Source organism: Gadus chalcogrammus, chromosome 7 (genome assembly GCF_026213295.1).
Source record: "Gadus chalcogrammus isolate NIFS_2021 chromosome 7, NIFS_Gcha_1.0, whole genome shotgun sequence".
Taxonomy (NCBI): domain Eukaryota; kingdom Metazoa; phylum Chordata; class Actinopteri; order Gadiformes; family Gadidae; genus Gadus; species Gadus chalcogrammus.
In genome coordinates, this window is record NC_079418.1 from 30,909,742 (window position 1) to 30,935,801 (window position 26,060).

Here is a 26,060-nt window from a genome sequence, read left to right on the forward strand (position 1 = left end):
GAGGATAGGAGCGGATGAGGAAGAACAGGTCAGAGGTCACTGAAGAACCACAGGCTGAAGAAAGGAAGTTGATCGAAGGAAGGAGGAGGTGGATTTGGGAAGGAGGATTGTTCCCCCAGAAGGAGGAGAACTTAGTGAGCAGGCTGTGGTGACGGAGGTTACCAGCGCCGCCAGCCCAGTACTACCTGGTAACACCGCAGTACTATGTGCAGTACTACATGGCAGCACTCAAGTACTGCGTGGGAGTACTCTCCACGGTCGAGGACTGCTCAGTGCTCTACATACTAGTAGAGATGGATGACCTGTTGGACCACAGCCCCCCTGGGACCCGACGGCCGACTGACCCTGGGTCAGCCTCCCTGGGGGGTTAGAGGCTCTGGGGTACGGGGAGAGGGCCTACCTGGGGGGTAGAGGGTCTGGGGGTCTCCTACCTGGGGCGCATAGGGTCTGGGGGTCTCCTACCTGGGGGGTGTAGGGTCTGGGGGTCTCCTACCTGGGGGGTAGAGGGTCTGGGGGTCTCCTACCTGGGGGGTGTAGGGTCCAGGGGTGAGGGGGTCCAGAGCTTCGTAGTCGGCCGCGTCCAGAGCAGCTTCCTTGGCCGTGGAGATGTCCTTCTCCAGCTGGGTCAGGTGCTCGTCGTACTAGAGAACCGAGAGACAAACGTCAGACCTCCGTCACCACGAGGAACCTCCATCAGACCTCCGTCACCAGGAGGAACCTCCATCAGACCACCGTCACCAGGAGGAACCTCCATCAGACCACCGTCACCAGGAGGAACCTCCATCAGACCACCGTCACCAGGAGGAACCTCCATCAGAACACCGTCACCCCGAGGAACCTCCATCAGACCTCCATCACCAGGAGGAACCTCTATCAGACCACCGTCACCAGGAGGAACCTCCATCAGACCACCGTCACCAGGAGGAACCTCTATCAGACCACCGTCACCACGAGGAACCTCCATCAGACCACCGTCACCACGAGGAACCTCCATCAGACCACCGTCACCAGGAGGAACCTCCATCAGAACACCGTCACCACGAGGAACCTCCATCAGAACACCGTCACCACGAGGAACCTCCATCAGACCACCGTCACCAGGAGGAACCTCCATCAGACCACCGTCACCAGGAGGAACCTCCATCAGACCACCGTCACCAGGAGGAACCTCCATCAGACCACCGTCACCAGGAGGAACCTCCATTAGACCACCATCACCAGGAGGAACCTCCATCAGACCACCGTCACCAGGAGGAACCTCCATCAGACCTCCATCAGCAGAAGGTACCACCATCAGACCTCCACCACGAGGAGGAACCCCCATCACACCTCCACCCCCAGTATTACCAGTCGTCTAGCAGATACTGTCCCCTAAAGGTACATTCTAATCAGTGAACGCGAGAAGCAGTCCAGCCATACCTCAGCTAAGGTCTGTCTGCACACGTTGACGATGTCAAGCGCCGTCTTGGTGTAGGGGCTGTCCGGACCTGAGGACAGAACACACACAGAGCATAAAGCCCGGGATGGTCTCGCCAATAGAGCCTCGCTCGTCACAAGGCCTGGGACAGCTCTTCAGAAGAGCTCACCCCGACGGCAGCGTACCGTTGTACTTGATGCTGTTGCCGTGGACCAGAGTGACGTCCGACAGGAAGGTGTCTCGGTTCTGGTACTTGTGTTTGGAGATGTTCTGAGGAGAGGAGAGAGCGAGGGGTTAAGAGGAGAGAGGGGGGGCTGCAGGGGGGGTCTGGCTTCAGGGTGGGGGCTTCACAGCAGGGGGGGGGGGGTCTCACCTTGCGCAGGTTCTCCAGGTCCATGGGGGCGACAATCACCTTGTAGTAGTCGGGGACGAACTTCTTGTTGACGGGGTGGTGGAACGGCCACGACTACAACACACAGCGCCTGGGGTTACTCAAGAGCAGGGGTCTCAAACTCGCGGCCCGGGGGCCAATTTAGGCCCGCGGGATGAAATATTGTGGCCCCCTACTTGACATCAAAGATTAATGTTAGTGCGGCCCGCACGTTGTTGTCAAACGCACATTTTTGCTGAGACGCTTGCCCCGCTTTTTTATCACTTGTGATAGGATGACCAGATGTCCCGGTTTTGCCCGGACAGCCCCAATTTTGAGTTACGTGTCCTGAGTCCCGACAAAAGCCAAAGGACGCCAAACTATACCGGTTTCCACCAACCACTATGAAATGTCCCCTGTTGTCAGCGATTACATAGCCAACGTGATCTAATTATATCCCGATCATTAACTTAGATTGGGTCAGTTGTGCTACATTTTTTTGTCGAATACTGGATGTGGCCCAGCGGCCCCTAGGTAAGTTGAGTTTGAGAACCCTGCTCAAGAGGACACGGAAGAGATACCCCATAAGCTCTGCCCTTAAAACATCAGAGCTGGCTGGTGGTTCCCAAACTATCCTGGTCCGTGACCCCATTCTTAGGTCGGAACTATTTCTGCGACCGCCGTCTCTCCCGCCCCGTCGTGTGACCGGTGCGAGGACTCACGTCGGGAACCACCATCATCTTCTGGGTCACGATGTTGTCCAGGATGAAGCTGAAGGCCACCTGGTCATCGTCGTCCAGCAGGGGGTTGATGGCCTTCTCCAGCCTGACGAGACGGTCATCCTTCTGCTCACACACACACACACACACACACACACACACACACACCGTTTAGAAGACAACAGGAGCCCGTGTGGATGTGTTTTTGTGTTTGTGTTTTGTGTGTGTTGCTGTGTTTTTTTGTGGTGTGTATGTTTCTGTGGTTTTTGTGTGTGTGTTTGTGTATCTCGGTGTGTGTGTCCTCACCTCCTTCAGTTTAGTATCACACAGGTCCAGCATGGACTGGGCTACTTGAGTTATGGGATGTTTAGCCCCTGGAAACACAGAACGACAAACCAATCAGGACCAAGCTACAATTGAAACCCAACAAACCGTCCAATCAGGACCAAGCTATCCTGGAGGCCCAACACACAACAGGATAAATGATAGCCTAAAATGATAGCCGTCAGTGGTTCCCTGGTACGTTTGGGGTCTGGTTCTGTTGTAGGTAGACCTGTTCTACGAGGGTCTCGGGTACCGTTATAGGTAGTCCTGTTCTAAGGTCCTGGTTCCCTGGTAGGTAGACCTGTTCTAAGGTCCTGGTTCCCTGGTAGGTAGTCCTGTTCTAAGGTCCTGGTTCCCTGGTAGGTAGACCTGTTCTAAGGTCCTGGTTCCCTGGTAGGTAGACCTGTTCTAAGGTCCTGGTTCCCTGGTAGGTAGACCTGTTCTACGGTCCTGCCTACCGTTGTAGGTGGCGCTGTTCTTCACGATGACCTCCACGCTCTCCCTGAAGTCGTCCCGTGACGGGTACATGCGCTTGCGGACGTTCTCCCTCAGGGTCTGCAGGTCCATGGGCCGGGTGATGAAGCGGTAGTAGTCCTTCACCACCTTGGCGTTCACCGGGGTGTGGAACGGGTACGTCTGGAGGAGGAGGAGGAGGAGGAGGAGGAGGAGGAGGAGGAAGATGAAGAGGAAGAGGAAGAGGAGGAGTTAGGAAGTGTGTGTCTTACAACAGGGTGGTCTGTGATGGGAAGATCATATTTTCACATTCAGTTTCTGAAACTGCCGTTTGTTGAGTGGGCCTTTTCGCTGACATCCTTGGGGGGGGGGGTCAAGGTTCAAAGGGTCCAACTGAGAAGTCACCACTATGAGACCCCCCCCCACATTAGAATTGTCAACGATCAAATCCGATAATGTTTACCTAAGGACAGTTTCCTGTAATCTCATAAAGGAGGAGAATGCATAAGGGGATCTCTGCTCCCTCGCCCGGTACAGCCCTGGTGGGAGGGTGGCGGGGGGCTTTCCCATGCAGGGGACTTCTCCTTGCGGAGCTCTTGGAGGGACGCAGGGGGAACTCCCATCTAGGCCTTAGATTATACTATGTTATGTTCATTGTTTGTTTTAGGTTTGTTGTGTGTTATTGTACCGTTATTGCTCAAATATATGACCATGATTGCTATAAGTTCGGACGACTCTTTATTCCACCCAGTTTGGTCAGTTTATGATTGACGTGGTTCTGGAATTCCCAGCATAGGTCTCTCATGTGAGTGTGTCTCTCTTACGTTGGGGTGGTCTCTCATGTGAGTGTGTCTCTCTTACGTTGGGGTGGTCTCTCATGTGAGTGTGTGTCTCTCTTACGTTGGGGTGGTCTCTCATGTGAGTGTGTGTCTCTCTTACGTTGGGGTGGTCTCTCATGAAAGTGTGTGTCTCTCTTACGTTGGGGTGGTCTCTCATGTGAGTGTGTGTCTCTCTTACGTTGGGGTGGTCTCTCATGTGAGTGTGTCTCTCTTACGTTGGGGTGGTCTCTCATGTGAGTGTGTCTCTCTTACGTTGGGGTGGTCTCTCATGTGAGTGTGTCTCTCTTACGTTGGGGTGGTCTCTCATGTGAGTGAGTGAGGGTCTTACGTTGGGGTGGTCTCTCATGTCGTTGATCACACTCTCCAGGACGGAGGACAGGGTCACCATGGGGTCGGTGCGCCGGCGGTGGATCGACTTGTGAGGTCGCTGGGGATCACAACAACCAGGTTAACTAACCACTAACCAGTCCTCAATAACCAGGTTAACTAACCACTAACCAGTCCTCACTTACCAGGTTAACTAACCACTAACCAGTCCTCACTAACCAGGTTAACTAACCACTAACCAGTCCTCACTAACCAGGTTAACTAACCACTAGCCAGTCCTCACTAACCAGGTTAACTAACCACTAACCAGTCCTCACTAACCAGGTAAACTAAGCACTAACCAGTCCTCACTAACCATGTTAACTAACCACTAACTAGTCCTCACTAACCAGGTTAACTTAGCACTAACCAGTCATCTACTTACCAGGTTGACCAACCATAAACCAGTCCCCTACTAGCTAGTCATCTACTCTACAGTCCTGGTATCAACATGCTATTCCATCTAGTCCAGCCCACCAGACTGAGGTTCAGCGGTCTGGTTCCTGGCTGTGGTGCGACTCATGTTCAGGTAGTCACAGTGCCCCCAGGAACCAGCCCACCAGACTGAGGTTCAGGGGTCTGGTTCCTGGCTGTGGTGCGACTCACGTTCAGGTAGTCACAGTGCACGGCGCTGCCCACGCGCCTCTTCTTCTTCGGGGGGAGCTGCTGCTTGGGGAACTTCAGCACCAGGGACTTCCTGCGCACCTCGTCGGCACTGGAGGAGGAGCATCACAGCACAGGAAGGGGTTAACAGGAAGTGATCAACAGATGGGGTTAACAGGAAGTGACCAACAGATGGGGGTTAACAGGGAGTGACCAACAGGAAGGGGTAGGCTGGTTCAGAGTGGTTTTTTTTAACCGGAAGTGACCAACAGGAAGTGGTATGCTTGCTCGGGGTGGTTGGAATGAACAGGAAGTGACCAACGGGAATGGGAGCCGCGCCGGAGTGCACCCTACCTCTCGATGAGCTGCTTGCCCAGGACGATCTTGGTGCCCTCCACCTTGATGAGCTCCTCGTTGTCGTTGTGGATCACCGTCTTCTCCAGCTCCTCCTCCTGCTCCTCCGTCATGGCCACGGGGTTGGAGGGCGGGGCGTTGGTCTGGTAGTACAGCGGGCAGAACTTGTTGGTCCTCATGTGGCCGATGGCTCCGCACGCACCGCACTTCAGCTGGGGAGAGAGGAGAGCGGAGAGGCTTAGCCACGCACTACAGCTCAGGAGAGAGGAGAGAAGGAGAGAAGGAGAGAGGAGAGAGGAGAGAGTAGAGGAGAGAAGGCGAGAGGGGAGAGTAGAGGAGAGAAGGAGAGAGGAGAGAAGGAGAGAGGAGAGAAGGAGATCGGAGAGAGGAGAGAGTAGAGGAGAGAAGGCGAGAGGGGAGGAGAGAAGGAGAGAGGAGAGAAGGAGAGAGGAGATGCTTAGGCACGCACTTCAGTGGAGGAGAGAGGAGGAGAAGAGGAGAGGCTCAGGCACACTGAACGGTGGGGAGAGGAGACGGGAAAGTAGGAGGAGAGGGGAAAGAGACTTAGGCCCACAGAGAGGAGGAGGAGAAGGATGGAGAAAAGGAGAAGGAAGAGAGGGGAAAAGAGAAGCAGGAAGGAAAGGCGGAGGAGCAGAGGAGACGAGGAGGCTGGTGGAGAGGAGTTAGTGAGGCTTCATGCTGACCTTGACCTTGAGGTCAGGTCTCTCTTTGATCTTCTTGGCCTTCTTCTCCGGAGGCCCCTTGAAGCGGTCCTTCTCCTGGTTCCTCTTCAGCCTCCTCAGCTGCTCCTGGATCCTCCTCCGCTCCTTCCTCATCTCCTCGCGGTGCTGCTCGTCAAACAGCGCAAACTTGCGTCTGGAGAACCGAGAAGGCACACAAACATCAGGACCTCCACACAGAGAGAGCTTGACCCTGAAGCTCCAACATCTCAATATGAAGACACACAAACATCAGGACCTCCACACAGAGAGAGCTTGACCCTGAAGCTCCAACATCTCAATATGAAGACACACAAACATCAGAACCTCCACACAGAGAGAGCTTCACCCTCAAGCTCCAACATCTCAATATGAAGACACACAAACATCAGGACCTCCACACAGAGAGAGCTTCACCCTGAAGCTCCAACATCTCAATATGAAGACACACAAACATCAGGACCTTCACACAGAGAGAGCTTCGCCCTCAAGCTCCAACATCTCAATATGAAGACACACAAACATCAGAACCGTCACACAGAGAGAGCTTCACCCTGAAGCTCCAACATCTCAACATGAAGACACACAAACATCAGAACCGTCACACAGAGAGAGCTTCGCCCTCAAGCTCCAACATCTCAATATGAAGACGCACAAACATCAGAACCGTCACACAGAGAGAGCTTCACCCTGAAGCTCCAACATCTCAATATGAAGACACACAAACATCAGAACCGTCACACAGAGAGAGCTTCACCCTGAAGCTCCAACATCTCAATATGAAGACACACAAACATCAGAACCTCCACACAGAGAGAGCTTCGCCCTCAAGCTCCAACATCTCAATATGAAGACATACATTCATCAGAAAATCTGTGAAGCTATCCTGACACTCTGTATGTTATGACATCCATCCCTCTGAGTCAGGGGCGGTCCGACTCACATGAACTCGTCGTCCTTGGTGGTCCTGATGCGGGTGTAGGCGTCGATGACGGAGGCCTTGCGCACCGTCTCGCAGCGGACGTACTCCTTGCCGTCCTCGTCCTGGAAGGTGCGGTAGATCTTGAGGCGGCGGCCGGTGGCGGCCGAGTTGAGGCTGGTGACGGAGGAGGCGTCATCGTCCCTGTGGGAGCCCGTGGACATGGCGCTCGCTGCGGGGGGGGGAGAGAGACGCCCACGTTAAGGACAGAAGGTGTGGTCTCCAGAAGGACTGGTCTCCAGAAGGTGTGGTCTCCAGAAGGTGTGGTCTCCAGAAGGACTGGTCTCCAGAAGGTCTGGTCTCCAGAAGGACTGGTCTCCAGAGGGTCTGGTCTCCAGAAGGTCTGGTCTCCAGAAGGACTGGTCTCCAGAAGGACTGGTCTAACTGGGAGGTTTTCATGCGTCATGAGAATGTGTTCTGTAAAAAGATGGCGTCCCTGTCTGTACAGTGATTAAAGGACAGGGCAAGAGGACGCTGACGATGACGCAATAAGGTGCTTCCCTAGAGCTTCCCTGGGGTTAGTTCCCTGGGGTTAGACCTTCCCTGGGATTATGTTCTCTAGGCTTAGGTTCCCTGGGGTTAGAGTTTGCCTGGGGTTATTTTACCCGGGGTTAGGTTCTCTGGGATTAGGTTCTCTGGGGTTAGGGGTTCCCTAGTGTTAGAGCTTCCCTGGGGTTGGACTCACAGAGGCCTTTGCGTCCCTTGCGGCTCTTGTGGTCGCGGTCGTTCTCCTCCCCCATGAGCATCCTCTGCAGCTCCTTCCTCTCCTGCTCCTCCCTCTCCCGGGACAGCTGGGAGCTGGTCTTCTTGTTCTGCAGCATGTTCTCGATGTTCTTCCCCATCTCCTCGAAGTCGCTGTCCTCCGCGGAGCTGCTGTCCGTGTCCGTGGAGAGGACCTCCGTGGACTCCAGCACCCTGGGACACATCACACAGTCAGATGGGAAGGAACCTCACAGTCAGAGGGGAACCTCACAGTCAGAGGGGAACCTCACAGTCAGAGGGGAACCTCACAGTCAGAGGGGAACCTCACAGTCAGAGGGGAACCTCACAGTCAGAGGGGAACCTCACAGTCAGAGAGGAACCTCACAGTCATAGAGGAACCTCACAGTCAGAGGGGAACCTCACAGTCAGAGGGGAACCTCACAGTCAGAGGGGAACCTCACAGTCCGAGGGGAACCTCACAGTCAGAGGGGGACCTCACAGTCAGAGGGGAACCTCACAGTCCGAGGGGGACCTCACAGTCCGAGGGGGACCTCACAGTCAGAGGGGAACCTCACAGTCAGAGGGGAACCTCACAGTCAGAGAGGAACCTCACAGTCAGAGAGGAACCTCACAGTCAGAGGGGAACCTCACAGTCAGGGAGGAACCTCTCAGTCAGGGGGGAATCTCACACACTATCAGAGCGCTCACTTGTTCTGCAGGTCGAAGATCCTCTGGCACTCCTCCTTGTAGCGCTCCTGGTGCTCCGCCACGGAGAAGCGGGAGCCACGGGCGAACTTGCTCATGGGTCCCTCCCCCGAGCGGGCCTGCTCCGTGGACATGGTCCGCACCACGTCAATCACCTCCCAGCGAGACAGCTTCTTGATCTGACACACACAGGGGGGTCATGGTGTTAAGAGACATACTCCAGGACTACTCCGGGACTCTATAGGTTACTCCAGGTCTACTCCGGGACTACTCCAGGTCTACTACCAGTCTACTCCCAGCCTACCACCAGTGTACTACCAGTCTACTCCCAGTCTACTCCCAGCCTACTTCCAGTCTACTCCAGGTCTACTCCCAGTCTACCACCAGTCTACCACCAGTGTACTACCAGTGTACTACCAGTGTACTACCAGTCTACTCCAGGTCTACTCTCAGGTCTTCTACCAGTGTACTACCAGCCTACTACCAGCCTACTACCAGCCTACTACCAGCCTACTCCCAGTCTACTCCCAGTCTACTCCCAGTCTACTCCCAGTCTGCGGGTGTGTTGTCCTCACCTCCTCCTCTGGAACCCCGAACTTCCTGAGCAGCTGCTTGGCGTTCTTCAGGGACAGCCTCCGCAGGTCGGCGTCCGTCCCCGTCACCGTCTTCTTGGCGGGCTGGGGCTCCTTGTCGTCCTGGAGACCGTCAACAACACAAACCAACGGTTACCCCCGGGGTCCTAACCGGTAGGAGGGCGGGGGAGAGGGGAGGAAGGGGAGGAGGGGGAGGGGGGAGGAGGGCATACCTTCTGATGGGTGGGAGGGCGGATGAGGACGAGGATGAGGTGGAGGCAGTAGGAGGGGGGAGAAGGGAGGAGGGGGGAGGGAGGAGGGAGGAGGGGGAGGCGGGAGAGGGAGGAGGGGGTGGGGTGCGTACCTTCTGCTGGGTGGGAGGGCGGATGAGGACGAGGATGAGGTGGAGGCAGTAGGAGGGGGGAGAAGGGAGGAGGGGGGAGGGAGGGAGGAGGGAGGAGGGGGAGGCACGAGGAGGGGGTGGGGTGCGTACCTTCTGCTGGGTGGGCTTGTTGGGGACCTTGACGTAGGAGAAGCCCTCGCCGCAGCCGGTGGGGTCGGCCACGCCCGTCACCTCCAGCAGACACTTGCCCTTCATGGCGGCGATGAAGGCCCTGGTGGTGTTCCAGGGGGCGGTGCGCACCTAAAGACCGGACAGGAAGAGGAGGGTTTAGATACAGGAAGTAGCGGTTATATAAAGAGGAGGGACATATCCAGAGGAAGTAGAAGATATCCAGAGGAAGTAGAGGATATAGACAATGCCAGAAGGAGTCGTTTGGTTAAAATTAAATAATCCAATCTTTCATTTTTAGCTACTCCTAATACTGATGGAAATGCTTGCTTGTTCGACCCCTTCTTTGGGGGAAGACATTTTGTCCAAAGGGACTTACAACAGGTGCATTCAACCATGAAGATGCAACCCAAAAAGTATAAGAATACAGTACATTAAGGTCAATAAATAGGATGTGCTACAATATAGAAACAAGAGTTTGACATGTCGAACGGTACCTCGTCATCGATCTTCATCTGGAAGTCTTCCTCGTTCTCCTCATCAGGAGCGAAGAAGGACTTCTCCCCGTATCCGGCATCCTGATAGACGAAAGCATGCGTCATTATTATGTTACTACATGTGTCATTACTACATGTGTCATTACCATGTTACTACATGTGTCATGACCATGTTACTACATGTGTCATGACCATGTTACTACATGTGTCATGACCATGTTACTACATGTGTCATTACCAGGTTACTACATGTGTCATTACTGTGTCATTACCATGATACTACATGTGTCAGACTCATTACCATGTTACTACATGTGTCATTACCAGGTTACTTCATGTGCCATTACTATGTTACTACATGTGTCAGACTCATTACTATGTTACTACATGCGTCATTACCAGGTTACTACATGTGTCATTACCATGTTACTACATGTGACAATACTACGTTACTACATGTGTCATTACTATTATCTGCTCTGCACCGGCATGCTGTTATTACTAACGTTATTAAAATGTCGTTAACATGTTATAACATGTCATTACCGTGTAGTGGGTAGTGCTCTCACCTTGAGCCTCTGCTCGGCCACCTGCATGCTGTAGTAGGAGCAGCACTGCTCCGGGGACACCATGGCCCGGATCTCCTCCTCCGTGGGGAGCCTGAAGTCGGGCTTCAGCACCCACCAGTTGGAGTCCATCCCTGGGTAGAGCGGACACGGTCAACAGCCATACACCCACACGTTTACACAAACTCCCTGGAGCTCCTCACTATATACCCCCTGGATCTCCATACCTACTGTATACACACAGCAGACATACTACAGCTCAATACATAGATATACACGGCCCAATACATAGATATACACCGCCCAGTACATAGATATACACCGCCTAGATATACACCGCCTAGATATACACCGCCTAGATATACACCGCCTAGATATACACCGCATAGATATACACCGCATAGATATACACCGCCCAGTACATAGATATACACCGCCCAGTACATAGATATACACCGCCCAGTACATAGATATACACCGCCCAGTACATAGATATACACCGCCCAGTACATAGATATACACCGCCCAGTACATAGATATACACCGCCCAGTACATAGATATACACCGCCCAGTACATAGATATACACGGCCCAGTACATAGATATACACCGCCCAGTACATAGATATACACTGCCCAGTACATAGATATACACCGCCCAGTACATAGATATACACCGCCCAATATATAGATGTGCATTGTCCAATACATAGCTTCTACCCTAGAAAAGCACAAGGTTAGGGAGCTTCTAGAGGAGCACCAGGTGAGAGAGAGCTTCTAGAGGAGCACCAGGTGAGAGGGAGAGCTTCTACCTGTACGCTTGAAGTCTGCACACAGCTTGAGGCGCTTGCGGATGCTGCTCTCCGAGTGGGAGGGGAAGGCCTTCTTGATGTCCTCCATCCGGATCCTCCGTGGGCGGTCCTTACTCTTCCAGAAGAGCCGGTAGATGAACACCTGCACAGAGAGACCAGGTGAGCACTTACTGCACGCTACGGGTTTGACCTTCATCAAGTCTGATTATAATATTTGATGCTCATCACTTCCAAAATACAATTACGAGTACCAGAACATCATCAAATTTGACTAAATTATGAATCCCAAACACATGATCAACAATAGAAAGACATGAGTTGCGTCATTTATTGTCTTGTGTTCCTGGAGGGGTTAGGTCCGTACCTGCAGGAAGTCTCTGATGTGGGTGTTGGCCCTCTTGGAGTTGGGCCCCGGGACCTCGAACAGGGGGCACTGCTGGCCCACCACCACGATGTCCACGATCTCCCTGATGAAGTAGCCCTGCCGCGTGCGTAGCACCAGGAAGTCCGTCTCCGGCATCTTGTGGAGGTAGATGGGAGCCCGGAACAGGTTGTTCTCAAACGCCTGAGGGAGAGAGAAGGGTGAGTTAAACCAAGACTCCTCCCGCTAGGGGTGAGTTAACACAAGACTCCTCCCTCTAGAGGAGAGTTAACCCAAGACTCCTCCCGCTAGAGGTGAGTAAACAAAAGACTCCTCCCACTAGAGGCGAGTCACAAGACTCCTCCCACTAGAGGTGAGTTCCAAGACTTCTCCCACTAAAGGTGAGTCATAAAAATCCTCCCACTAGAGATGAGTCAACCCAAGACTCCTCCCACTAGAGATGAGTTAACCCAAGACTCCTCCCACTAGAGGCGAGTTGTATAGGTGAGTTAACATCATCTTTAACATCAGAAGGTGAGGTCAGGGACGTTGTCATGACAACAGATGCTGGTGGTGTGCGTGGCGACGGACCTGCAGCAGCTGGCCGGGGTGCAGCGATCCCAGGAAGGGCGAGGTGTGGCAGTACACCGTCTCCCCGTATTTACAGTCCGGAGCTCCGGGGTCCTTCCCGGGCTTCTACAACACGACAAGCACAGGGCACAACATCAACACCTACAATATCTTCAATATCTAGAACATATTCAACATCTAGAACATCGATAACATCGATAACATCTAGAACATCTAGAACATCGTGTGTGTGTGGGGGGGGCGGCGGCAGACTCACCCTCTTGTAGTAGTTCTTGATCTTGGTTGCCATGCCGACCTGCATCATGAGGGGGGGGTACTCCTCGCTGTACTCGGCCAGGATCAGCTCTCCGTCCTTCCCCGTCAGGTCCTGGGCCGTCCTCATGAAGAACATGTCCCCGCCCCCTGACGCCTGCCGCTCCTGCTCCCGCATCTACACACACACACACAGTGTTACACAACGTTCCACACACACACACACACACACACACACACACACACACACACACACACACACACACACACACACACACAGTGTTACACACAGAATGTTACAAACACACACACACACACACACACACGGTACACAATGATGGTTCTATTAGTAGTTATATTCTGGTAGTAATGGTTCTATCAGTAGTTACACTCTAGAAGTGGTGGTTCTAGCAGTAGCTTTATTATAATAGTTGTGGTTCCATCAGTAGTTATATTCTAGTAGTGGTGGTTCTATCAGTAGTTACATTCTAGTAGTGGTGGTTCTATCAGTAGTTACATTATAGTAGTGGTGGTTCTATCAGTAGTTACATTCTAGTAGTGGTGGTTCTATCAGTGGTTACATTATAGTAGTGGTGGTTCTATCAGTAGTTACATTCTAGTAGTGGTGGTTCTATCAGTGGTTACATTCTAGTAGTGGTGGTTCTATCAGTAGTTACATTCTAGTAGTGGTGGTTCTATCAGTAGTTACATTATAGTAGTGGTGGTTCTATCAGTAGTTACATTCTAGTAGTGGTGGTTCTATCAGTGGTTACATTCTAGTAGTGGTGGTTCTAGCAGTAGTTACATTCTAGTAGTGGTGGTTCTAGCAGTAGTTACATTCTAGTAGTGGTGGTTCTAGCAGTAGTTACATTCTAGTAGTGGTGGTTCTAGCAGTAGTTACATTCTAGTAGTGGTGGTTCTATCAGTAGCTTTACTATAATAGTTGTGGTTCTAGCAATGGTTAAACTTAAGTAGCGGTGGTTCTAGCTAGTACTGGGATCGTCAGCAGTGGCGGTTCTTCCGGAGGGCTCACCTTGGCCTTCTTCTTGATGTGTTTGAGCAGCGGCTGGGCGGGGTGGGGGCCCGGCTGGGCCAGGGCCCCGAACGAGTACTTCTTCAGGGAGGGCCGGTGGAAGAGCCGCAGCTTCATGGGGCCCATGTGCGTGGGGAAGAAGGGCTGGCGGAGCTCCACCGCCGGGATGGAGTGCTGCGCCGAGACACGGCGGCAGACACACAAGGGTTACACACAGTCTACACAGGCGCTACACACCACACCCGCGTTACACACACACAAACACACATGTAACAAACACGTTAAACACACCCGTTACACAAGGGTAACACACGCATTACAAACGCGTTACACACCCGTTACACACAGACGCGTGTTACACACATACACACGTGTTAAACATACACACACACACGCGTTACATGCGTTGTACACACACGCTACACACCTCCGTTGCAAACACTTTACACACATGAAAAAAAAACACGTTAAACACACGCACACACACACACACGTTACACTTGCATTACAATAATGATAATACTCATGAGGAAGTCGAGGACAGAGGTGGAGTCCTCTCTCCATACATAGTACGGAGAGAGACCAGAGTGAGCATGAGAGACCTCAGTCAAAGACTCATCTCTAATCGTCTCACATCCAGGGGAGACCAGACCCCAGCGTCCTGGTCTCACCTGGGTGCAGCGCTCCACCCGGGAGCAGCGCTCCACCTGGGTGCAGCGCTCCACCTGGGTGCAGCGCTCCACCTGGGAGCAGCGCTCCACCTGGGTGCAGACCCCCCCACCCCTGGGACTCACCTGGATGATGTTGCCCCCGAAGGTTCCCCTGAGGCCCTGCTGCTTGGGGTAGTAGAACTCGTCGTTGGAGAGGTTCCAGGGGTCCTTCACCTCGGGCTGGGACATGTTCTGGAGGAGCAGGGTGGGGAGGGGGGCGTTAACACCCACACGGGCCCTTCACATGGGCCCTTCACATATGAAGGGCCCTTTACATATGAAGGGACCATGTGAAGGGCCCTTCACACGGGCCCTTCACATGGGGCCCTTCACATGTGAAGGGACCATGTGAAGGGACCAACATGGGCCCTTCACATGGTCCCTTCACACGGTCGCCGGACTTCACGCCGGACCAGAGCCTACCTGTTGGGGCTCGTCCTTGATCACGCCCGTCTTGCCCAGAAGGATGCGGCTCTTCTTCAGCGCCGACTCCTTCTTGTTCTCCTTGGACGGGGAGTTGGACGTCCGCTGCTCCTTCTCGTCTGGGATCTCTGGGAGGAAGAGGAGGAGGAGGTGAGGACCGCTGAGACAGACAGGCAGAGGACACGGAGAGAGAGACAGGTAGAGAGACAAACAGACAGGTGGAGAGGACAGACAGAGACCGACAGACAGGCGGGCAGAGGACACGGAGAGAGAGACAGGTAGAGAGAGCGACAGAGAGGAAGAGAGACAGACAGACGGGCAGAGGACACGGAGAGAGAGACAGGTAGAGAGAGCGACAGAGAGGAAGAGAGACAGACAGACGGGCAGAGGACATGGAGAGAGAGACGGAGGGGAAGACAGACAGACACCAACAGACAGACGGGCAGAGGACACAGAGAGAGAGACAGGTAGAGAGACAATCAGACAGGTGGAGAGGACAGACAGAGACCGACAGACAGACGGGCAGAGGACACAGAGAGAGAGACAGGTAGAGAGAGCGACAGACAGGAAGAGAGACAGACAGACGGGCAGAGGACATGGAGAGAGAGACGGAGGGGAAGACAGACAGACACCAACAGACAGACGGGCAGAAGACACAGAGAGAGAGACAGGTAGAGAGCGACAGACAGGAAGAGAGACAGACAGGCGGGCAGAGGACAGAGAGAGAGACGGAGGGGAAGACAGACAGAGACCAACAGACAGACGGGCAGAGGACAGAGAGAGAGACAGGTAGATAAATGGACAGGCAGAGGACACAGAGAGACAGGTAAAGAGAGCAACAGGCAGGTGGAGAGACAGACAGGGACAGATAGGCCTTTCACACCGCCACAAAATCGGAGCCGGTTCCGGGCTAGTTCGGAGCTAGAGCCAGTGTTTTGGTTTCACATCGCCAGAGAACCGGCTCCGGCCTGTAAATCTGGTTAAACTCCAGCCCCAGGATTGAGCCGGGCTAGAACAAGAACTGCCTTTACGCCAGGGGCAGGGTGCGGGGTTATCCTTACCTTTATAAACAAGAAGACCTACGAAGACCGGCATTTTTAAAAACACTGAAGTAAACAATGGACGTGAAGACGAAAACGCAGTGGACCGTGGAGGAGACAACCTGTCTCCTTGGATTCTGGTCTTCTTCCGAGGTCCAGAACAAGTTAGAGGGAGCAACCCGGACAAAGGCTATCTACGAGCAAAGAGACGCATGCAGACGTTTGCAGTGACGTCATGACGTTGCTCTCGCCGGCTCCACGGCTGGCTCTGGCCGGTGTGAAACCAACTGGTTCATAGCTGGGATAAGGCTGGAACCAGTTTTGAACTGGCCCTAGCACCAGCCCGGAACTGGCTCTTGGTTCTTTTTGGTGTGAAAGGCCTAGTAGAGAGAGCCACAGGCAGTTGGAGAGACAGACAGAGACTGACGGACAGACAGGTAGAGAGCCAGACGGGTAGAGGTGGGCAAACAGACAGACAGACAGACAGACAGACAGACAGACAGACAGACAGACAGACAGACAGACAGACAGACAGACAGACACAGACAGACAGACAGAGAGACAGACAGACAGAGAGCCAGAAAGACAGAGGTGTGCAGACAGACAGGCAGAGGTGTGCAGAGACAGACAGACAGACAGACAGACAGACAGACAGACAGACAGACACAGACACAGACAGACAGAGAGCCAGAAAGACAGAGGTGTGCAGACAGACAGGCAGAGGTGTGCAGAGACAGACAGACAGACAGACAGACAGACAGACAGACAGACAGACAGACAGACAGACACAGACAGAGGTGTGCAGACAGACAGACAGAGGTGTGCAGACAGACAGACAGACAGGCAGAGGTCTGCAGACAGACAGGTAGGTAGAGAGACAGACAGACAGACAGACAGACAGACAGACAGACAGACAGACAGACAGACAGACAGACAGGCAGGCAGAGGTCTGCAGACAGACAGGTAGAGAGACAGACAGACAGCCAGAGGTGTGCAGACAGACAGACAGGCTGCCGGCTCCGAGTACCCAGGATGATGTTCTCGTCGTTGGGGTTGAGGGTGAGGACGGGGGGTGCCAGCAGCCGGGGCATGGCCTGGTCGTCCCAGATGATGTTGTCCTCCCAGCGGCCGTACACCAGCTCCTCGTTGTCGATGGGGAAGATGGAGAACCAGGGGGAGTCCTCCTCCTGGGACACTGGAGAGCCGACCGGGACACGGGATGAGGAGAGCGCTAGGCTACAGCTGGTGATCAGTGCTGTGCTCTAATCCTCTCTATCAATATCTTTAGTACAGCAGTGCTGTGTATCAGTACTGTGGTCTGCTCTTATGTTAGTACTCTATTAATAGTCTACCTTGGTATCAATTATAGTTAAACTAGTTAGTCTACCTTGATGTTATAAACATTAAACTAGTTAGTTTAACTAGTTAGTCTACCTTGGTGTTATACACAGTTATACCAGTTAGTTAAACTAGTTTGTGTACCGTGGTGTTATACACATTAGTTATACTAGTTAGTGTATCTTGGTGTTATAAATATAAGCTAAACTAGTTAGCTAAACTAGTTAGTGTACCTTGGTGTTATAAACATTAGTTAAACTAGTTAGTTCAACTAGTTAGTGTACCTTGGTGTTATAAATATAAGCTAAACTAGTTAGTGTACCTTGGTGTTATAAACATTAGTTAAACTAGTTAGTTCAACTAGTTAGTGTACCTTGGTGTTATAAATATAAGCTAAACTAGTTAGTGTACCTTGGTGTTATAAACATTAGTTAAACTAGGTAGTTAAACTAGTTAGTGTACCTTGGTGTTATAAACATTAGTTAAACTAGTTAGTGTACCTTGGTGGTCCAGGAGGATCTTGTCCCTCTTGGATCCGGAGATGGAGGGGGTCTTGGTCATGATGGGCGGGGTGGGCGGCACCAGCTGAGAGTTGCTCCGGGTCAGACCTGAGGTCAGAGGTCAAAGGTCAGACTCTAGCGTTGGCACCTCTTCACCTCACATGAGTAGAACACCCTAATTTATATTAAGCGCTTTTATCCAAAGCGACTTACAATTAGTACATTTGTCAGAAGAAAGAGACAACAATATATCGTCTGTCCAGTAAGGATGTTCACAGAACCAAGTGCCAAGCACTAACCATCTATAGTTAACTCATTCTCTGTATACAACAAATAAAGCTAGGATAAGATGCTACATTTAACGCCAGGACGTACAACATGCAATAAGAGTGCGACCATTAAGTACAACATAGAATAAGAGTGCGACCATTAAGTACCAGGACGCACAACATACAGTAAGTGCGTACATTACAGTACAAATTCACTGTACCAGGATGCACAACATTCAGCAGTGTTTCCCACACATAGACCAATGTGTGGCGCAGCACCACAGAATCAACACTGAGCGCCACAAATTGGTTCAGCTTCTTTTTTTTTTTTGCGATTTTTAAATATAAATATCGGTCCGTTCATTCATCTCCTCATAGCACTCTTTCTCCCTGACATTGTCGTTCACACACGCATACGCACACGAACACGCACGCACAGAGACAAGCGCGCATTCATGCCAGTGGTGCGCGGGTACACTTATAAACAGCTGATTCGCCCGCTCCTCCTCTCAACGCGCCTATCAAAGGAAAACCCGAAGCAGCGGGATATTTGGCACAGAGACGAAAAGTTGACCAAAGTTTAGTATGGTATACTGTGCTCATAGATAACGTTGGTAACGCAGAAAACGATGCGATGAATAGGAAACCAAGGCCGTCCTAATAAGTACCCCCACTCCCCCCGTCAGAACTCTTCGCCCCCCCCCCCCCCCCACTCTGCCACTAGCACCACACATTGCTCTCTGTCTGTGGGAAACAGGGTACAGTAAGTGCGTACACCACGGTACACCGTGACTACACTGCAGAGGGCGGCGGTGGCGGTCACCTTGCTGGGCGTTGTAGGCGTTGGCGTTGCGCGTCATGCTGGAGGGCAGCCACCCGGCCAGGCTGGCCCGCTGGGTCTTGGTGCCCTTGTGCTTCACGTCCTCCCCGTTCCAGATGATGTCGTCCTCCCACTGCAGCTGGGTGACCATCAGGAAGAGCTCGTTCTCCAGGGGGCCGTCGGCCTTCTCCTTCGGCTGGGCCTCGCCCTCCTGACGCACAGAGGAGGGGGTTACAGCGTGTCTCCTTACCTCCTCCCTCCTAACGCAGATATACACTACACCTAGTCACCTAAGAGCCTCCCTCCCAATGCACAGAGAACATTATAACACCTTGTCTCCTCCCCCCTAATGCACAGAGACCGTTACACCTCGTCTCCTAACCTTCCCCCTTCCTACGCAGGTATACACTACTACTAGTATCCTACCTCCTTATGCACAGATATACATTACAACTTCGATCCTTACCTCCTACCTCCTAAAGAAGACATAGAAACCTTGTCTCCTAACTCCTTCCTTCCTTCTAATCCTAATTTGATCAGATTTGACAGAATTGTCGATTTCGAAAATCCCATCAAACCTAATACTAATATAACCTTATCCTTATCCAATCCTAATATAATCCTGATATAATGAGATCCTAATATAAATTATATTATCTAAACTATTTATATTTATATGACATTATCTAATCCCAACCCTAATCAATCCTAATTTAATCCAACTGCGTCTGGTGAACGGCGGGGGCGGTGTGCAGACCTCGGTGACCTCCATGGGGGTCTCGGCGCGGCGCGGCGGCGGCGGCGGGGGCTCCTCGACCTCGGGGCTCCCCTCCAGCAGCTTGAAGCCGTAGGTGAAGTTGTTCCCGTCCTCGGGCACCCCCAGCATGTCGTACCAGAGCTGGGCGGGGCCGTAGCGCCACTCCGCCACCCGGGGCCGGGCCTCCTTCTCCTGGGCCGGGTCCCCGCTGGCCTGGGAGAACTTGGACTCCACCGGGGCCATCATGGTGATCTTGAGGGGGGGGGGGGGGGGGGGGGGGAGAGACAGGGGGGACCCAGGCATTAGGACTCCGTTCCCCCATGGGGTCACTGTGTCCCCTGGGGTCGCCCGTGGGTTATCCTCTTGTCCCGAGGATTCTGTGGAACCCACGTCCCGTGGGTTCCACAGAACCCTCGGGACACATGAGAACCCACGGGACACATGAGAACCCACGGGTCACATGAGAACCCACGGGACACATGAGAACCCACGGGACACATGAGAACCCACGGGACACTTGAGAACCCACGGGACACATGAGAACCCACAGGACACTTGAGAACCCACGGGACACTTGAGAACCCACGGGACACATGAGAACCCACGGGACACATGAGAACCCACGGGACGTGGGGATAACCCACGGGACACATGAGGACACGGGACACATGAGGACACGGGTCACATGAGGACACGGGACACATGAGGACACGGGACACATGGGTTCCCCCTCACCCCTCCCTCAGTTCCCCCGTGTCCCGTGGGTTCCCTCCCGGTGTTTCGGTTCCCTGCCCACACTCGAATAACTTAAGACACAGAACACCACCCACTAGTATCCACGCCGTGGGTTAGACAGTTAACCCATAACCCGACGTTACCTCGTCGTCGGAGAGACACTGCTCGGGGGGCGGGGGAGGGGCGGGCTCGTAGGTCCAGCCCGACTTGACCTCCGACCCCGCCTCCAGCACCTCGCCCTCCGGGGGGGGCGTGCCCGGCGGGGGGTCGCGGTGCTTCCTCTTCTTCTTGCGCCGCGCGCTCCTCCAGACAGACGGCATGTTCTTACCGGGACCGAACAGACGCAAGAACCGGAGAACCTGGCGCGACGGAGAACGTTTGCACCGGTTAGACACAGTTTAAACCAGTTTATATGGGAATTCAAATCGAATATTGGAACACAAATCGAACACACACACACAACAACATATGGTACACACACACACAACAACATATGGTACACACACATCAGCGCACACACACACACAACAGCATAGTGTACACACACACATCAGCACTCTGCACACACACATCAACATATTGTACACACACATCGGCGCAGACACACATTAACATATTATACACACACATCGGCGCACAAACACAACATGTAGTACACACACATCGGCGCACACACAACATGTAGTACACACACATCCCCGTACACACACAACATATAGTACACACATCGACGCACACACACACATACATATTGTACACACACATCGGCGCAGACACACATTAACATATTATACACACACATCAGCGCACACACACACAACAACATATTGTACACAAACATCAGCGCACACACAACATGTAGTACACACACATCCCCGTACACACACAACATATAGTACACACATCGACGCACACACACACATACATATTGTACACACACATCGGCGCAGACACACATTAACATATTATACACACACATCAGCGCACACACACACAACAACATATTGTACACAAACATCAGCGCACACACACAACATAGACCACCTCACACACCGATTGGATAAAACCCTCCGTGGGGAACCCTGTGAACCAATCAGCTCTCACCTTCCCGGGTCTGAAGACGGGGAACAGCTCGGTGACCCCGGGCAGCGCCTTGGCGGCGTCCTTCTGCATGATGCCGGCCAGGGGGAGGGTCAGACTGTCGGGGGACCCCCCCGGGCCCAAGCCGGGCCCCAGGCGGTCCGTCTCCGGCTCGGAGTCCGAGGAGCTGCTGAAGTCCACCTTGTCCCCGGAGGACGGGGCGATGATGGAGGGCAGGATGATGCCGTCGCCCTCCTCCCCGACTGGAGGGAAGAAAACTTTATTCATACAACAGTAGGGCTGGGTGATTAATCTATTTTTATTTTATTATTTTTTATATATATATATATATATATATATATATATATATATATATATATATATATATATATATTTTTTTTTATAGAAAGGGCAGAACAGCTGGATACATATCTGTATACTATTTTAGATTCGACCACTTTGTTTTTTTTACCATTTTGTGTATTTATTTAAGGCGAAATTTCAAAGTTCAAAGTTTTTTTTGGGAGAGACATTCTGAATAAATACAATATGTTTTCAAACTCAAAAAGAATCGTTTGAATAATCGTGATTTAAATATTGACCAAAATAATCGTGATTATGATTTTTCCCATAGTCGAGCAGCCCCTCGAGCAGCATTCAAAACACAACAGAGCTGCATTACAGACAGGAAACACACTCCCAACGATCATCAATGACAAGTCCGCCCACTAGACCACACTCTGATATAAAATAAAATGATGTGACAAATAAAGTGTTTAGAAACATTGTTTTTCATTAAAAGCTGTGCCAAGACATTTTGAGCCCTAGTTGAGGTATAAAGCGTGAAGTGGCCTTCTCCTTTGGGATCAATAATCGATCAATGATCATCTACCATCCCCTCTCACCCGGGGTCTGAGCGGACGGAGCGGTGACGGTAGGAGGGGGGGGCGGGGGCATCAGCTTGGCGTCGATATCTTCACAGTCTGCATCGTAGTCGTCTTCATCGTCTGGAGACACAGAAACACACTTAGACACATCACACACTAAGATGCACAACACAACCAACACTAAAACACAACACACACTAAGATGCACAACACAACCAACACTAAAACACAACACACACTAAGATGCAACACATCACACACTAAGACACTAAATATCACACACAAACCATCACACACACAACACATTCCACACTAAGACACAAAACATAACATCACTTCCTGTTGTGCTTCAGATATGATGCCTCACTTCCTGTTAGACAGAAGAGGTACACACCAGACTTCCGGTTGGGCTGCAGGGTCCCCATAGCGTACTGGTACTTCCTGCTCTCATCCTCGGCCACCTCACTGATGTCAGAGTAGTCGATGGCATCTTCAGTACTCTTCACCCAGCCTGCAGGACATGGGGGGGCAAGGTAGGGGTTAGAGAGTACACAGACAGGTCAGGAAGGGGTTAGGCAGTACAGAGACAGGTCATTAAGGAGCAGGTAGGGGTTAGACAGTAGACGGACAGGTCATTAAGGAGCAGGTAGGGGTTAGACAGTACAGAGAAAGGTCAGACAGGAGCAGGTTGGGGTTAGACAGTACAGAGACAGGTCATTAAGGAGCAGGTAGGGGTTAGACAGTACAGAGAAAGGTCAGACAGGAGCAGGTAGGGGTTAGACAGTACAGAGACAGGTCATTAAGGAGCAGCTAGGGGTTAGACAGTACAGAGACAGGTCATTAAGGAGCAGGTAGGGGTTAGACAGTACAGAGACAGGTCATTAAGGAGCAGGTAGGGGTTAGACAGTACAGAGAAAGGTCAGACAGGAGCAGGTAGGGGTTAGACAGTACAGAGACAGGTCATTAAGGAGCAGGTAGGGGTTAGACAGTACAGAGACAGGTCATTAAGGAGCAGGTAGGGGTTAGACAGTACAGAGACGGGTCATTAAGGAGCAGGTAGGGGTTGGACAGTACAGAGACAGGTCATTAAGGAGCAGGTAGGGGTTGGACAGTGCAGGTGCCAGTTCAAACACAGAGGACTAAACCCAGTGCCTCCAGTTGTAATCGGTGGACTAGACTATCGGTGCCTCTTCCTCACCCTCATCGTCGCAGCGGTCGGAGTCGTCGAGGTCCTCCTCCTCGCTGGCTGTGATGTCGGTGAGGAGGGAGCCCAGCCCGAGGGAGCCCAGACCCGCCAGGTGCTTCTTGGACTCCTGGAGACGCAGAACAACATGGAGTCAATCACCACTGACTCAAGTCAACAGGAACGAGATGTGTGTGATCCATGTCATTAAGGAGCAGGTAGGGGTTAGACAGTACAGAGACAGGTCATTAAGGAGCAGGTAGGGGTTAGACAGTACAGAGACAGGTCATTAAGGAGCAGGTAGGGGTTAGACAGTACAGAGACAGGTCATTAAGGAGCAGGTAGGGGTTAGACAGTACAGAGACAGGTCATCAAGGAGCAGGTAGGGGTTAGACAGTACAGAGACAGGTCATCAAGGAGCAGGTAGGGGTTAGCCAATACAGAGACAGGTCATCAAGGAGCAGGTAGGGGTTAGACAGTACAGAGACAGGTCATTAAGGAGCAGGTAGGGGTTAGACAGTACAGAGACAGGTCATTAAGGAGCAGGTAGGGGTTAGACAGTACAGAGACAGGTCATTAAGGAGCAGGTAGGGGTTAGACAGTACAGAGACAGGTCATCAAGGAGCAGGTAGGGGTTGGACAGTACAGAGACAGGTCATTAAGGAGCAGGTAGGGGTTAGACAATACAGAGTCAGGTCATTAGGGAGCAGGTAGGGGTTAGACAGTACAGAGACAGGTCATTGAGGAGCAGGTAGGGGTTAGGGGGCATCGATTGACGTGGACACCCTGACCACTCGACTGTCGTGCTCACTTCAGAGCGATAACGATATAGCAGCAGTATTATATTATTATATAGACTATCAGAACAGTGATAACACCTCCTCTTACAGCCTGAGGTTTTCAGTGTTTCCTTCCAGCTCTCATGGTCATAATCCAACCCAGTCTTTTTACTGTACGTACATCATCCAGCACGCTGTCGTCCTCCAGCTGTCCGTCTTCGTTGATGTTCCCGAAGAGGAACCCGGTCAGCGAGAAGGGGCGGCCCTGCTCCTCATCGCTGTCAGAGTCCGACATCTACAGGGTTCACGTCCCACCACAACACAAACATCCACACAATACAACACACACAACACGCACACACACACACACACACACACACACACAATACAAAGACACAACACACATGACCCAACAGCAGTGACAGGGTTGGAGAGAAGGGCAGTCTGTCCATTAGAAAGGCTGATTATGATTGAGGACACTCAAGATAATATTAAAGAAAGAAGTTACAGAGCACAGATGGTGGGCAAACTGAAGCATTATAACTGATAATGTATCCAAGTAGTACTAACATTTTGTTATATATACTGCTCTCCAGGGGGACATATATTTTATATATCGATGCATCATATCTATGTAGTTAGTTGTTTAATACACTCAAATGAGAGCCAGACTGACTTTAGTGATTCCAGTATGATGAAATCAGTCTCCACCGCTGAGGCTGTTCAGAGTACTAAACATGTAACTAACCTTATTGACCAGGGTTTAACATTATGAAGACATCAACAAGGCTAAAACACATCCTAAGATAGTAGACTAATTAACGTGTATCTAGCCTTAGTAACCTGGGTTTAGTATGATGAAGACATCAACAAGGCTTACACACCACACATGCGAAACTATTCGAGTATTGAACGTGTTAACTCACTTTAGTTGCCCGGGTCTAGTATTATGAAGACCTCCACATGGCTTACACACTACACATCCTAACCTATTCGAATATTTAACGTGTTTACTCACCTTAGTCGCCCGGGTTCAGCGTGATGTTGGGTTCAGTGTTATGTTGTGTTCTGTGCACTGCTGCCTCGCTAAGTTACATGCCAGTCAGCTGCTAGTTTACCAGCAGGACGACCACCGCCTTTATACTGACACCCGCACTGCATGTGCAATATACAGTTGTTCTGTTTTTAATAAGCATGAGAAGTCATTTCAGTGTATTGTTTAATGTTTTGAGCTGTGGCGTACAGCAGCACCTCAAGTGCTAGCATTGCTAACTGGCTAACATAGTACCCGGATGGGCTGGCGCGAATTTGCGTCAGAGGTGCGTTCATGAGCGCACTGTAAATTAGAGTGGTTCAGTTGATCATTATATAGAGTTATGATATATTAATTACAGATTTTTCAGTAATGTATTTACTGGCAAATAATTGTTTTTCCTCAACTGTATAGTAAATGTAATTAGTATTTTGGTTATTGATGTCATAGATGGCCATGGATAACACATAGGGGCGCCGCACCAAAGCGATGGAAGTAAAATTATTTGAGTCGGCATATTCTGTATTTAACAGCGTTTGTGTACATGATATGATGATCAATAACAGAGGGAGATCAATGATAAGGCGCCCCCCCCGCTCCTTCGCCTCCCTCCCCCCTCCTCTCCACACGGCGCTCCAGTGGCCGCCCCCTCGAATACGCCCTGGAGGCGAGCGCCAGTATCTTCATTTGAACCGTATTGTCATCTGATGACACGTACCTCAATATGGAGAGGCAGAGAAAAAAGCCCTCGGGGTCACAACA

General features: G+C 51.7%; 1 protein-coding gene across 1 annotated transcript in view; it reads right to left on the bottom strand.

Moving 5' to 3' along the window:
* The window catches only part of taf1 (TAF1 RNA polymerase II, TATA box binding protein (TBP)-associated factor), a 29,594-nt gene extending 4,026 nt beyond the window's left edge, over positions 1-25,568 (bottom strand). Inside the window, exons 1-36 of the mRNA XM_056594598.1 lie at positions 25,284-25,568; positions 24,447-24,560; positions 23,502-23,616; positions 22,698-22,814; positions 22,322-22,423; positions 21,441-21,679; positions 20,480-20,695; positions 19,602-19,853; positions 18,848-19,055; positions 17,756-17,863; positions 16,945-17,112; positions 14,878-15,005; positions 14,539-14,646; positions 13,745-13,918; positions 12,716-12,889; positions 12,460-12,564; positions 11,872-12,072; positions 11,508-11,649; positions 10,700-10,830; positions 10,131-10,211; positions 9,616-9,765; positions 9,126-9,245; positions 8,554-8,729; positions 7,829-8,058; positions 7,108-7,315; positions 6,150-6,321; positions 5,446-5,657; positions 5,095-5,203; positions 4,451-4,549; positions 3,289-3,466; positions 2,813-2,880; positions 2,510-2,632; positions 1,791-1,883; positions 1,603-1,687; positions 1,420-1,487; positions 525-641 (exon numbers count right to left, since the gene is read on the bottom strand). Of these exons, the coding sequence (XP_056450573.1) occupies positions 525-641; positions 1,420-1,487; positions 1,603-1,687; positions 1,791-1,883; positions 2,510-2,632; positions 2,813-2,880; positions 3,289-3,466; positions 4,451-4,549; positions 5,095-5,203; positions 5,446-5,657; positions 6,150-6,321; positions 7,108-7,315; positions 7,829-8,058; positions 8,554-8,729; positions 9,126-9,245; positions 9,616-9,765; positions 10,131-10,211; positions 10,700-10,830; positions 11,508-11,649; positions 11,872-12,072; positions 12,460-12,564; positions 12,716-12,889; positions 13,745-13,918; positions 14,539-14,646; positions 14,878-15,005; positions 16,945-17,112; positions 17,756-17,863; positions 18,848-19,055; positions 19,602-19,853; positions 20,480-20,695; positions 21,441-21,679; positions 22,322-22,423; positions 22,698-22,814; positions 23,502-23,616; positions 24,447-24,560 (5,091 nt within the window). The 5' untranslated portion in view covers positions 25,284-25,568. The remainder of the gene's footprint in view (positions 1-524; positions 642-1,419; positions 1,488-1,602; positions 1,688-1,790; positions 1,884-2,509; positions 2,633-2,812; positions 2,881-3,288; positions 3,467-4,450; positions 4,550-5,094; positions 5,204-5,445; positions 5,658-6,149; positions 6,322-7,107; positions 7,316-7,828; positions 8,059-8,553; positions 8,730-9,125; positions 9,246-9,615; positions 9,766-10,130; positions 10,212-10,699; positions 10,831-11,507; positions 11,650-11,871; positions 12,073-12,459; positions 12,565-12,715; positions 12,890-13,744; positions 13,919-14,538; positions 14,647-14,877; positions 15,006-16,944; positions 17,113-17,755; positions 17,864-18,847; positions 19,056-19,601; positions 19,854-20,479; positions 20,696-21,440; positions 21,680-22,321; positions 22,424-22,697; positions 22,815-23,501; positions 23,617-24,446; positions 24,561-25,283) is intronic.
* Between the last annotated feature and the right edge of the window lie 492 nt (positions 25,569-26,060).